The sequence below is a fragment of the Dermacentor silvarum genome, chromosome 10 (genome assembly GCF_013339745.2).
Source record: "Dermacentor silvarum isolate Dsil-2018 chromosome 10, BIME_Dsil_1.4, whole genome shotgun sequence".
NCBI classification, from domain to species: domain Eukaryota; kingdom Metazoa; phylum Arthropoda; class Arachnida; order Ixodida; family Ixodidae; genus Dermacentor; species Dermacentor silvarum.
Genome location: NC_051163.1, coordinates 31,799,680 through 31,813,531, shown reverse-complemented (window position 1 = coordinate 31,813,531; position 13,852 = coordinate 31,799,680). Strand labels below are relative to the sequence as shown.

At 50.4% G+C, this 13,852-nt stretch overlaps 1 protein-coding gene across 1 annotated transcript in view; it reads right to left on the bottom strand.

Annotated features, from left to right (window-relative positions):
• Positions 1-7,190: 7,190 nt before the first annotated feature.
• LOC119430968 (acetylcholinesterase) overlaps positions 7,191-13,852 on the bottom strand; it is a 12,593-nt gene continuing 5,931 nt past the window's right edge. The window contains exons 2-3 of the mRNA XM_037698436.2: positions 9,657-11,233; positions 7,191-7,635 (exon numbers count right to left, since the gene is read on the bottom strand). Coding sequence (XP_037554364.1) covers positions 7,431-7,635; positions 9,657-11,224 — 1,773 coding nt within the window. The 5' untranslated portion in view covers positions 11,225-11,233 and the 3' untranslated portion in view covers positions 7,191-7,430. The remainder of the gene's footprint in view (positions 7,636-9,656; positions 11,234-13,852) is intronic.

The following is a 13,852-nucleotide window of genomic DNA, read 5'->3' as shown; positions in this document are numbered from 1 at the left end:
TGTGTATTTTTTTAATTAATAAACATCTTTCTCTCCCTCTCAAAATATACACCTAAGAGAAATGTTAAGTTGGGAGACCACTTCTCTTGACGAAGGCTTGGTAGTCAGCAAAGGACGCAAGACAGAAAGCTATAGGATGCGCGGGGGGGGGGGGGGGGATAAAATTACCGCGCCAGCTTCCCGTGGCGTCGTAGGTTTGACACCTATCACCCCCCCCCCCCCCTATCGGAAAGAAGTAATTTTTAAGACTGAAAAAAAAAATCGCCGACGATTACGATCGTGGGCGTCGGCAGGATTTGGCTTAGGGGGGGGGGGGGGGGGGGTCAAATGCCCCTTTTGCACCTCCCAGCCGACGCCCATGATTACGGTACTCCTTAATGCGAAATTTGAGCGCAGTTCTATACGCGTTTTCATTTCGCCATATATTGGCTGGCGCAGACAATCTATCTCGTGCGGGACGTTGCAAACGGAGCGAAGTGTGGCGCGACTGCCTCGCTGATCGGGAGATGGCGACAGGCGGCGCGTGGGTGTCGCCTGGGCGCGGTTCACAGCAGCCGCCGCCGACAGACCTCTGTTCATGCAGTGCTTTGTTTCCGTATATGGTATCGGTGCCCGCGCTCGCAGCGTGCCTTATCGTTGGCGTCATCGGTGAACAGACGACGCGCGCTGCTCTGGTGCCATCTCATAGTCATCGTCGCCGTAGAGCCCGTCTTCGCCATACCCTCCTCGTCCGCTTTCCTCGCGCTCTCCGCTATCGCCGTCTTTCATCCCCGGCTGCGCTTCGCGTTCGCTCTTACATCCTTCGCTGTGCTGGCGTTTGCATAAAAGTGTGACTGAAAGAGCTTGCCCCCACAAGAGTCTTTTTTGCACACGGCACCCCTGACTTAGGTGTCCTTGCTCGTCAATCGCCACTTGAAGTCCATGGTTGTCTTGCGCTCGGTTTTACGCGGCAAAAAGAAATCGCGCAGGTCCCACGAACTGCGGAGTCGGTGCAAGCGAAGCTTTGGTAAACTTGCAAGACGAAACGGTGCTTGTCGGTAAGATACATGCGCGATAAGATAAGAGACTTTGGTACCGAACGTGCTCCGCAGCCGTCAGCCAAGGAGGAGACGGAGAAACGCGGCAGAGTGCCACCACGTCATCTAATATTTCGGACGCAGGAACTCTCGCGTGCGTCTAATAGGAATTGGCGCACATGGTGCACATGGACACCTACTAACGCACCTACAAATAGCAGGTGCACATGGACACCTACTAACGCTCACATACTACGCGCCTCGGTAGAATTGTAAAGGGTTCTAGAAGGCTTCTAGAACGCACTAGTAGAATGTACTAAGACGTTTTTTGCTGCGTCGTTATTGTGGCGCAGTCTAGCATGCGCCGTCGGCTAATGACGCCGCTGAGACTTCAGTACAATCCTTCGCGTGTTTTACCGTCATTTTTGCACCATTAGCATGGAGGAAGGAAAAAAGTCGCAGTTTAGCCCGAAAGGCGAAGCACCGATTGCGATAGCAAATTAGTAGACAGCTATACGAAGTAAGGATAGTAGTTTTATCGGCCATATAAAGTTGTAAATATTCGCCTACTAACTAAATAAACAAGCACAGTGTCACGCGCGCACAGGTAAACATGAAGACATCTCGCTCGATGACCGCGGGAGCTCGTCAAAACGCTGAAGTGAGAAATCGCGCCAGCGGCAGCGAGCAAACTGACCTTTGCGCTGGCTCTCGCCTTCAACGCGAACTAAACGTCGAAAGCGCAGCGCATACGAAGCTACCGGCACTCGGCGAATGCCCTTTGGCCCATAGCAGATCGCTTTGAAGATGAGGCCAAAGTTGGTCTTTATTCTATGATGAGGCCGCCGCGGGCGGACACTTCAGCCGCGTCGCAGATCGCTTTCAAGATAGCTCCGTGAGCAGAACGCACCCTCCCGTCTCTGTCGCCTCCTCCCCGTTCCTCGCGCGTGAACGAAGAGCGTGTGCTTCCTCTGTCGCGTGCGCTGCGGTTGCCGGCTCACCCTCGCACGCCTTCACTCGCGCACACGGCGCGCGGCGACGATTTTATCATCGTTCGACTTTATACGGAACATCACGGCGACGACGACGGCAAAAATGCGCTTGGAGTGTCCATATAATTGCTATCCCAATAAAACCTGAGAGGCCCTCACAAGAAGGTTACATAATTTTCCCTCCTTGGGCCCTGACGTCAATCTTCGCGACCTGGAAAGCCTCCGCAACGCCCAAGTTGGCTTATCTTGTCGTGGCAGATTCTCCGCCGGGCTGTGCGCACGTGCGCGCGCCGTAGCGATCCGACCAACGGACACAATCGCGATCTACCATCACGATACCGTTGCTAAAGTCATGTCATCCGAGTAGTGTGCTGTAGCGTTGAAATAAGTTCATATTGGACTCCGTAAATTAGTCCCCGCTAGATATCTGCCGGCTTTCGTGAAAATAAATCTGCGCATTCTCACAGCGGCACTGCAAAGAATACACAGGCGATGACCGGCAAGCGCACTTGGCGTACTTCACGACACATCGACGTATGGCTAGCCCATATAAAGTTTACAACAAACACGTGTGGTGGTCGTGACTTGAGCGATCGTTTCATTGCGCAACGCTCCAGCTGCGCATATCCGCCGTCTGCGTCGACGCGTCGCCGTGACATTCTGCATAAAGTCCAAGTGCGATACCAGCGTGGCCTCGCGTCGTGTGCTGCGGGTTCGAGTGAAAGCGTGCCGAGTGAGTCGAGAAGGGTGGTGGCTCGATCTCGCGCGCGCAAGGGAAGAAGCGTGCCGTACTGAGTGCGTGCAGCCTTCGTGTACTGCCGCTGTTCCTCACTGAGCCAGCGTTTTGACAGCGAGCGACATCGAGCGAGATGCGTTCACACTTGCTCCTGCCACGACAACATGGCCGCTACAGCAAAAAATACCACGTGTATTTCTATACTTCCTCCACACTTTCATAGCGCGCGGACTGAGTAGGGCCTCTCAATTTTCTCCTTCCGCTTCATGCATGGTCATCAGGCTTAAAAGGCTTCAAACAAGATGACGCGGACCAGTGCGTCATTGCACAACTCGGAGGCACATAAGACACCCAAGAAGCTTCACACACCAGTGAAAACACCTAGTCTTGCTGTTGCAAATATAGAATCCACGACACAGCTGACCAGGATCACTTGCTGCGCTACGGTTCGCACTTCGAAGCCCTTGGTAGCCGAACAGGTTGCAATCGCGCTGGCTGTGCTCGATGGTCGCAGAGAGGCAATATATAGCGAATTAGCGATTCCAAGGCGGCCATTAAGGCCTACCAAACCGGGATGGTCTCCCCTCAGGCCCTTCGCATTCTCCAAAGCTTGAAAAGTATCTCTCCGCATTCTCTAATTTGGTTTCCCGCTCACTTGGGGTCGATTGAGGGCTCTCCCTCTAACCCTAACGAGAGCGCGCACGAGGCCGCGCCAGCACTCACCGACCGCGCCGCCTCCGCAGTCCCCCTACACCGCGGGGAACCATTGCTCACGTATAATGAGATCACCAAGCATTACTATCTGTCAAGACGAGTATTCCCGCTCCCGCACCCTGCCTTATGCAGGGCGTGTATATCCTAACCTTGCGGTTCTCCACGCTATGTACCCTGAAAGGTATCCCAGTGCGGACTGCCCTGCCTGTGGACTATAGCGGCAACATTGAACCATGTGTTGTGGGAATGTGAAGCCATCGGCTCCGCCTTCAGCGAGGATAGGTGGGCTGCGCTTTTGGGCAGCCCCGAACTCAACGACCAAACACTGGCCGTCCAGAGCGCCCGCGATCGGACCGTCATTGGCGGTCCCATACGTGGGACTAGCCGGTTGACATGGCGTCTCCTCTGCGTCTTCTATGGACCTAAATAAAGTTATTTCACTCGCTCACAGCTGACCTCCGTGTAACTCTTGTTCCCTTAGGCCCAAATTATCACAAGTGCTATACCCCGTTCCATACAGAAGTCAGCGCTGTAGAAGCTACAGGAAGTTCGGTCAAGAAATCACTCCGCGCGTTCCGTCTATGCTTCGCTGCGCGCCAACAAAGCTCGCGCGATAATGCACGTGAGGCTCCTCGCGAAGGGTTGCAAATAAAAAACCCGAAAAGAACAAAAATTTAAAAAATGATCTAAAACAACGCATAACTGTATACCGCAGTGTGTTTGTTTCCAAGGATTAAAACTTGTTTCATTCAATACTGAGCTTATATAAAAGACAGTTGCGCACAATTGCGGTAAAAATAGAAGTCTCTCTAGCTTCCACACCGTTCACTGCTATGTATGGAGCGGAGTATAGTGAAAAGCGACGTGGGCTACTGGGCATTATGGCGCGAGCATGCAAGACAGGTGCGCATGCATGCTCTCTGGGCCCAGTGATTCCTGTTCGCACATTGGCACTGCACATGCTGCCGGTATGAGCTGCTCCGCAATTCGGTCGTAGACCGGCTGGGTCTGACGCTTTCTCACTATGCAACCGCGCCACGCGGCGAGAATCATTACACACATTGTTTTATGTAAGCGTATTTAATGCACATTCACAAAACATACCCGCTCCAGCGCTGGGCTGTCTGCGCGCACTCAACTGATACAGGGATACAGCGGTATTTAAGATTTACAGCGGAGCTGTTAAAGTCGAGCTTGGTCCGTGCGCAGCGATGTTCGCAGCATAGCCAAGTCGGAAGAGGGGCAAGTGTGTAGCGAGAGGGAAAGCTCTCGAGAGGGAAGAGAGTGTGGCGAGGGGGGGAGGAGGGAGATGAGTGGAGAGGAGGACCGGCGGCATAGGTGGCAGGGCGGAGTTGAGCGGGAGCGGAGTATATGTAGCGGAGTCAATGCACAGCCGCGCCGAGCGCACGTAGTATGACGTTAGTAATGACGTCAGCGCTCCCTAGTAATAGGCGCGCTCTCACATCGGCGGGCCCCGTTCTCGCCCTGGACTTTCTTGACGTAGCGCTATGGCCAAGCCGACCGCTAGAACTCCCGAAGAAGAAGAAAAGATACCCTAGCAGTAGTGATAGCCAAGCAATGCTCAACTCCATTAAACATTGCTTAACTTTGATCCTGCTTTGTTAAACCACGGTCTTCTTCGCCTAGCTTTGCACAACTTTGCTGAGGCTCCCCCTCAGATCCGCTGGTCATTGGTGTTTGCGATAGCAAAGCCACGCCTAACTTTTTTTAAGATAAAAAGGCTGCGCGTAGGTTGTTCCGGTAGACTGGAGCCCGGGAACCAAGCTGTAATCGTGGTGTGCCACGAGCGCGCCTCGAAGGAGCAGAGCGGGCGAAAGGGAACACGTGCTGCAACGCTAGCGCGCCAGGTGTTGCGTGAGAGGAGAGGGCATCGCCGCGACGCTACGTCACATTCGCTCTCGCAAGCCGGCGCGCGGTCCCCTTCTCTCTCTCTCTCACCCACACTGCGCTTAGTTGCTGCGCGCGTGATAGGCTCTGATAGGCTGAAAACGCAGGAGAGAGAGAGAGAGAGAACAACTTTATTCGCCAAAGGCAGAACTGGTCATGTGACCCATTAAAAGCAGACCGGCGGAGCCGGCCCGCGACGTCCTGGGCGTTTAGCATGGTTGTCGGTTGATCGCGGCTGTCGGTTGTCGGTTGATCGCAGAAGGCGCTCACGCTTCCGGGGTGAGGGAGGTGACAAGACTGAGAGAGAGGAGAGAAGGTCCTACATCCCCATAGCACGTATGCGAAAGTGGCGGGTAAATTGCACGAGGGGCAGTTAGGCTCATATTCGGTCGGATACATACGGGAGAGTATATGTAAGGATTAGAGAAAGAGCCTGTTTGTAGTTGACGCCAGACAGTAGCCTGCTCGCGAGTGAGACGAGGGTGAGGAAGGGGGGAGGGTAAAATCGCCGACTCATGCCATAATATGTCGTGGTACGTGGTGAGGCCCTTTCTGGGCATATATGGGTCGGATGGGCCCGCCGCTCGGTTGATGGAACCTCGATCAGTACGTAACGTGGGCTACCTCGTTCCCCGGATTGTCCGCGTGAGCCGGAACACACACCAGTTCGATGGTATCGCGGTCCTAGAAGGAAGAGCGCGGAGGAAGGAGATGCAAGGCGGATGAAGCCACTCTGCCGCGAAGGAAGTCAGTGATGACCTGCCTAGAGTCGCTGACCACTACACTGATGTCCGCATTTAGCATGGCGAGAGCGATATGGCTGCTTCTTCAGCAGCTTCTGATTTGGGTGTCGAGATGATAATGGTCGCTGAGGTAGCGATTCGCCCCGAGCCGGTCACCGCGCAGACTGCAAAGTGAGGGCGGCTAGGAGAAGGAGGATAACGAGCCGCGTCCGTGTAAAGCAGGACATCTCTGAGTGGCCGTTGCAGAAATCGTGCAGAGAGTCCGCGTGAGCCCTATACGCCTGGTGTCGTGGATCCCTGCGAGCATATTCTTAGGGAGCGGTTTGACAAATATCAATCGGCCGTGACAAGATCGAGGTGGTAGGGACGCGTTTCTCTTGTGAGTGGGGCCATGCTGTACGCCTGCAGTTTCGCAAGAACACGTCTGCCTGTCGTTGTAAGCGCTAAATGGTAATGCGCGGTTCGGTGTGCTTCAATGAGCTCATCTGTATAGCATAAGTTACGAACGCCCAGGTGGTGGAGCTGCTGGGTGCTGATATAGCGTGGAATGTCAAGCGCCGTCTTGTAGGCCTGGCAGATTATGGAAGCCACCTAGCTTGGTCTTATCCTACTCAGAATAAACGCCTGGATCAGCTTACAAAGGTCTGTTTCCTTAACCCCGTGTTTACGAGTGGCAATTCTACGATTGAGCCGTGCCATATGCTGGGCCGCTGTTTACAGCTTGATGATGGATGCGCCATTGCGTGTGTTGTTTTGCAGCAGCATTCCTAAGATGTGGATGGTCTGCACCTCAGGAATGCTGACGTCGTTGAGGCGAATGTCAAGCGTGACATGCGGTGGAGAAGCCTGAGCAGAGCGATTGGCTTTGTCGCGAATTACGAGAAACTCGGACTTTGATGGTGAGCATGTGAGCGCCACGGCCTCAACATGCATGTGACTGTACGTTATACGTGTGAACAGCCTCTTCAAGCGCAAAAGGCTCTGACGGGGACTTTCACGCTGAAAACGCAAACATAGCGGAATCTGACAATGTTCAGAGTAAGAACCCCGGACTGTATACTGGGCCTTGAGTTGCCCGGAGTGCTTGTGACGTCACCTGGCCGCACCGCGGCTTATTTTATTGCTGTAACGCGCGCCCGTACCGGTGGCTTCGAAGCCGGTTAAGATCACCGGAACGGTGACCTTAATTGGCTTGGTGACCTTAATTCGCTTAATTGGCTTGGTGACAAGGAACGGGCACAATTAAGGTGACAGTTCAGTCATGATTGCACGACGTCTTGCGTTCGAACCCTGGTATACACTTTTGACACGAAATGGTCTGCTACGCGCACCCAGAGTCTTCTCGACAGGACGGGACCGGAGGGGTCTGGTTGCGTCGTAGGTCCTCCCAAAACTCGCAGTAGGCTTCTCGGTGTGCGCACCCGACACTTTCGTTGACATCCAGCACCAGATGTTCCTTGTGCGAATTCGTGCGCCTGGGCCAATTGGTCGACTGTGACGATCCGTCTCCTGGAAGGTTTGGGTTCCTGGGCACAGCAGGAGTCCTCAGTTATAAATTACTCAGTTATAATTACTCAGTTACAAATTAAGGCCAGCGGCAGAACTAACTATACAGTGTCCATGTTGCTTAGTATGCGCGCTGACGCGTGTAATAATAAGGAGACGGTCTAACCCCCGTATTCTCAAGCAAGCCTATATACGTTGTGTGCGAATACTGGAAAGTTTCGAATAACGAATCGAATATTGCCCCATCCTATATTCGCTTTTCGAATCGAATGATCTCTATTCTAAAATGGTAAAATTTTTCGAATTGTTTTTGAATATTTTAAATGGCCAACTGTACAAGCATAAAATTTGAGCGAAATTGCAATAAATTTAATTCCGGCGATCTTAGCAGACGAGAAGTTGCCGAGCACGCTATGTCGCTGAGGAAGCCATATTGCCCTGATTAACCCTCCGTCATCGCCAATGAATCCTGTGTATGAGAATTAACTGCTAACTCGTTATATACCGTGCAACGTAATGACAAAAACTTGCCAACGTTATGAATATAACCTAGGATAGTAGCAGCCCCTTTGAATCGAGGTGGCGTCAAATAACCATCTAGCACATGCTGTTAAAACATTTTTGTGACAAAACAAAAAGAACAAATATGGAAATTTTTGTAACATATCTTTTCTGATCTCTTCTGTTTTCTGTTATGTTGCATTTATGTGATTTCACCCAAATTATCTGTTTATAATTGTTTTTCCGCAATCGCACGGAAAATGAATTGTTAGATATTTTACTCCATTAAGGGAGTAACTTTTACTCCCCTGATGACTGCATCTTTCATGTAGTACGAAAAAGTCAAATACTAGGATGCGGTTGTACCAGGTCATACATACACAGATAATCAGCTAGACTACGTAGAACATATGAGATGTGACCACCATTTGTTTGAAGGAAACTCTAGCTCGCACTAAAATAATCAAACTTCGCACGAATGTCGCATTCCACACGAAAATACATTTGTGACATCCGATATTCGTTACAAGCTTAAGTTCGTCACAGGCTGACATCGGCGATATCCTTCTGAGACCCGAATACAGCTATGGGAGATAATCGCTCTTCAAGGTGGTTTTTATTGTCTACTGTTATGTTACGAACGTGAAAAAACATATTTTTAAATTTAAATACTATGGTTAGATGCCAAAAGCTGCGTCGCCATTTATGTGAACAAAATTAACAATGCCCTCATGGTAAAAACTGCATTTCATTGTTTAAACGCAGAGATGAAGATGGAACTACAGTACATTGCCATGTTGGTGCCGCGTCCGGTATTTTCACGCAATCTCAGTGATTTCGAAACATACCTCAAGGTTGCTTTCCGCCGTCTGGGACGACATAGAGGTCCAGATCAATTTAGTGTCAAATTTCTCGAAAGTGAATGACAAGAATATGAGTAAACCACTTATTTGCAGTTACACATGCACTAGCTGTACTTCACCCCCAGATTTAATATTTTGCGCAATCACTTCCGAGTGAATTTCGAAAAAAAGAAACACCTTGAAGGCAACGTGCAATGCATTGTACAAGGGGTACTTAGGAGGATAAACATGTCACGTTTACTTCGCTGTATCCGATAACTCGCTGTAGCCCTGTTCAATATATTTAGGTTCGACAGCTGCTGCTTAGGAGCTGCTGCTTAGGAGGATAAACATATCAGGTTTAATTCGCTGTATCCGATAACTCGGTATAGTCCTGTTCGTTATATTGAGGTTCGACAGCTGCTGCTTTGGAGGATAAACATATCAGGTTTAATTCGCTGTATCCGATAACTCGGTAAAGTCCTGTTCGTTATATTGAGGTTCGACAGCAGCTGCTTGGGACGATAAACATATCAGATTTACTTCGCTGTATCCGATAACTCGGTATAGCGCTGTTCGTTATATCGAGGTTCGAGAGCGGCTGCCGTCCTATACACGAAATTTGTAGCACGCCGGAAGCACATGCGAAAACGGCCAGCTGAGAATGTGCCACGACTGAAGCGTGTGCATGTACGCACCCGGTCTTGGCGAAGTTGGCCCAGTACCGCATGATGCGACGGCTCACGATTTTATCCTCTTCGCTGTACCGGTGCGTGTCGTTGAGCGGCTCGCCGAACACGAAGGCAACCTCCTCACCGTGCATTACGCCCGTCCACGGGGGCCACGGGTTCCGCGAAGACCTGCGCGCGAACACGTACTGGTACACCGGTATCTCCGCTTGGACCAGGCGGTCTGCCCACCGCACTGAGGGACACGTGAAGTGATAGTCACCTACTATCAAGTCCAGGGCCCTCAAGATCTCCGCGGATGTCGAAGGCGTCTTACCGGCAGTGTACATCTCCAGGACCTTGTCGATTGGCATCCCCCTCAGCGACGGATCCAGCGCTTCTAAAGCAGCCGTGAAATTTTGTCTCGTAACTTTCGGGCTCTTTTCCGTCACTGAAAGTCCTAAAAAGTACTGCAGGAACCAGGAACCTTCGTTTACGTTGGAACCCACCATGACGCTTATGTTTCTCGCGAACGCACCCGCGTCCATCAGCGTCTGCGGCGTGCCTGGAAGGAAAGCGCCGTCTTCGACGGGAGCGAACGGAAAGTCGACAACGCCACCGTTATTCGATTCGCTTGTCACGATATCTTCGGGGTCTTTAATGCGGAGGTAATCCAGTGTGTCCTGGTCCAAGCCGTCCGGGCATCTCAAAGCAACAGCCAGCCTTTTTGCAGCTCTCCGAGCCGTGTCCCTGTCGTGGAAGCTCCAGGGCGAAGTGGGCGATCCGCTCTGAAGTATGGCCCTGGCGAAGAGTGGTTGGGAGAGCGGCGACATCATGTGCAAACCCACGCTGACAGCCCCGGCGCTTTCGCCGAACAGTGTCACTCGGTTCGGATCGCCTCCGAAGGCTGCGATGCTCTCTCGGACCCACTTGAGCGCCAGGTACTGGTCGTAGAGACCGGCATTTCCGGGCAGCTGCTCATTGCCGAAGGACAGGAACCCGAGCGACGCGACGCGATAGTTCATCGAGACCACGATCACGTTCTCCTCCGAAACCAGAGTCCTAGCGTCGTAGACGTCCAGCGTCGAAGTGCCGCTGTAGAAGCCGCCGCCGTAGATCCAGACAAGAACAGCGAGTGGTTCCTCGGACAACGGGCAGCCGGGTGTCCAGACGTTGAGCTTGAGACAGTCCTCGCTCATTTCCGTGTTGGCGTTCCACATGACGCTGCCGCTGAAGTTCCCGTAGAATGTGTCCAACACTTGGAAGCACGAGTAGGGCTTCACTGTGGCATCGAAGACGTCCCTCCACCGTTCGATAGGTTCGGCGCGATCGAACCTGCGTTGACAGGTGGGAGGCTTAGCGTACGGTATTCCGTAAAAGACACGCACTGGCTTTCCCAGACACGACTGGGCGATGAATCCTTTGACCGGGCCGTTTGCCGTGTCTAGTACAACTGTTTCCACCGGGTCTTCGTCATCTTCAACACGATTCGCCGCGTCGTCCTCTGGCTCGGTCGAGAGGCATTGCAGGACGACGCCACCGCAGACCAGCAGCGCGAGCACCGTCAGGTGACAGGGCGCCGAATTTTCGAGAAGCATATCCTGTTCCTGCAAACGTAATACGCAACAATCATGGCAGTATTCGATTGACGCCGGTCAGTTCTGGAAGCACGAGCGCCGAAGCTTGGAATGAATTTCGAAGCTGTAATACGAAGCATCAGTTTTCAGATCTCGAAACTTGTGCCAGCCTCAGAATTTCTTTTAAGTGCGTGTATACCTTGCAAACTCACTGGCTCAAATTCGTAAATTACAATGAATGCTCCCTAAAGTGATTAGTAAGTAAGTTAATTAGCGATCTTTTGCAATTGTTAGTGAATTGTGAATTCTGATTTATGGTGCCGTATACTTTAGAATCCAGCTCAACCAGTAGAATTCATGCAAGCGAAACACTGACATCTCTACGGCAACGCACTGTAGCTATACAAAGGAAACCTGGGTGTCTTTTGTAGGAAACCCCTGGCACGAAGCTACAACTTCGTAGGAATAGAAAGCCTATGGGTTTCCTCTGTAGTTTCTTGCTACAGTCGGGTGTATGACATTTTTTATCTTCCATGAACTTTCCTCCACCATGTGGACTTTCACAACACCGATTTACCAACGAGTAGAATTGTGCCTCCCGCACGCGATTAAAACGACTTGCTTAAGTTAAACAAATCCTATATTATATCAGGATAGAGCAACAAGGCTCCAGCGTACACTGGATATACAATTCAAAGGATGGCTCATAATCAACACTTGGGTACTCACTCAACGTCGGTGTGCTATGCACACGTGCTCGGAGACTTATGCCTTGGCTTCCCACTCGCTTGCGCGTCAAATAAAAATCGGTCGCCGAGGTAATCTTAGTAAAGGTCATGCAAGAAAAATCAGGCGCTTTGTTGTCAGCACACACGCGCATATATTGTTGTGTGTTGCTTGCGCGTTTCGAATGACGGACGGGCGTGAGTGACGAAACAGTAGAGCCGTATTTCGTGAAGTGACAGCTCCCGTAAGGCTCCCATCACACCCCTCAGTTGATTGACCTTTAGCTCACGTGTGGTAGCAGACTTCTCACAAGCCTCCGTCGCTTCAGTCTAGAGCGACGTAATATTCGAGGGCAGATTTAGATGTTTCAGCTCGAGGAAAGCCGCACGGACCTTCAAACCAGACGTTATTGTGCGCCGTATCTTGAATCGAGAGATTGCTACGAGATTACGCTTTTGTTACGGCACAAGGTTACAGCGCTACAAGTAACCGATTGCTTGAAATACGCGGTCACATTATTTTTTGCGCGATGTTTCTTTTGGTTGGTCGATTACGTTCTACGGTACAGGTTGAAATCACTCATTTAAATATTCAATAACTCTATAGTCATGGCACTCAGTTAAGTGATACGAAAAAAAAAAAAAACGCTATCAGCAGTGATACGACTTTGAGCTCGGCAGTATAAATGGCGCCATATTCAGCGAGCCAGAAAGTGGCCGAACTCTCTGACATTTTGTCATCTGCCATGGTACGCCTTGTAACCTTTTGTTCGAAAAGATCAAACCACAGCTGCTCTTGAAGGAATCATATATTGTTCGTCCAGGCCTGTATATACAGGGTGTCCCAGCTATCATGCACCAAGATTTAAAATTAAAAAAAAATATGGGGGTTTACGTGCCAAAACCACGATCTGATTATGAGGCACGCCGTAGTGGGGGACTCCGGAATTTGAACCACCTGGGGTTCTTTAACGTGCACCCTAAATCTAAGTACACGGTGGGTTCGCATTTCGCCCCCATCGAAATGCGGCCGCCGTGGCCAAGATTTAAAATCATGCAATAGCCATGTATAGCTGGACAAAACCAGGGTAATGTTGTTTGCCGTCGCTTATAGATACTCAGATTATTTTTTGCATTCCACCTAATGACATAATTAGTCTTATTTAATTAATCAACTTCTGAAATGTTATAATTAGATGAAAAGCGTCAATTAGAAAATTGTAGTGCAACATGAAAAACTCCCGATACAGCTTAATCCGGAGCCCTCCACTACGGCGTGCCTCATAATCGGAACTGGTTTTGGCACGTAAAACACCAGAAAAAAAAAACATAAAAAAAGACAAACTTTCTGTTGCTCAAAATACGTTCTACATAAAAGTGTTTTTTGAGCGTGAAAGAAGCCCGCCAATACCAATTGCCTCAAGCTCCTCGCGCGCCAATCTTGCGTGTATTCGTGTATAGTTTTAAATCTTGGTGCATGATACGGGACACCCTGTATATACATGTAGTAACCTAACCTACTGGATAACAATCACTGTTGGTGAGCAGTACGCCATAATACGCATACGTAGATGTTAGCTATATACACATGCCATCATCTTTGGTGCAGAAAGAAGTGTCGTTTGGGGACAAAGTGCAAATTTTTTTCTTAGAGTGGTACAGTATAAGCTTGCTTCCTTTGGGGTTGATCTGTCGCCGACACAAGTCATCTACACTCTAAGAAAAGTTTACACACTTTTGGGTTTATCTTGTCCCCAAACAATAAGTAATGTATTGGGTGCCTTTCTTTTGTTTAGCGCTGCACGCCCGGTACACTGTAGAACAATTTCACCACTATTGAGTAATGGTGTAAATGTGTATATAACTCACATCCTTACACCCTTTTTGGATGTAAGGGTGGGAGTTATGACCGATTTATACCCTT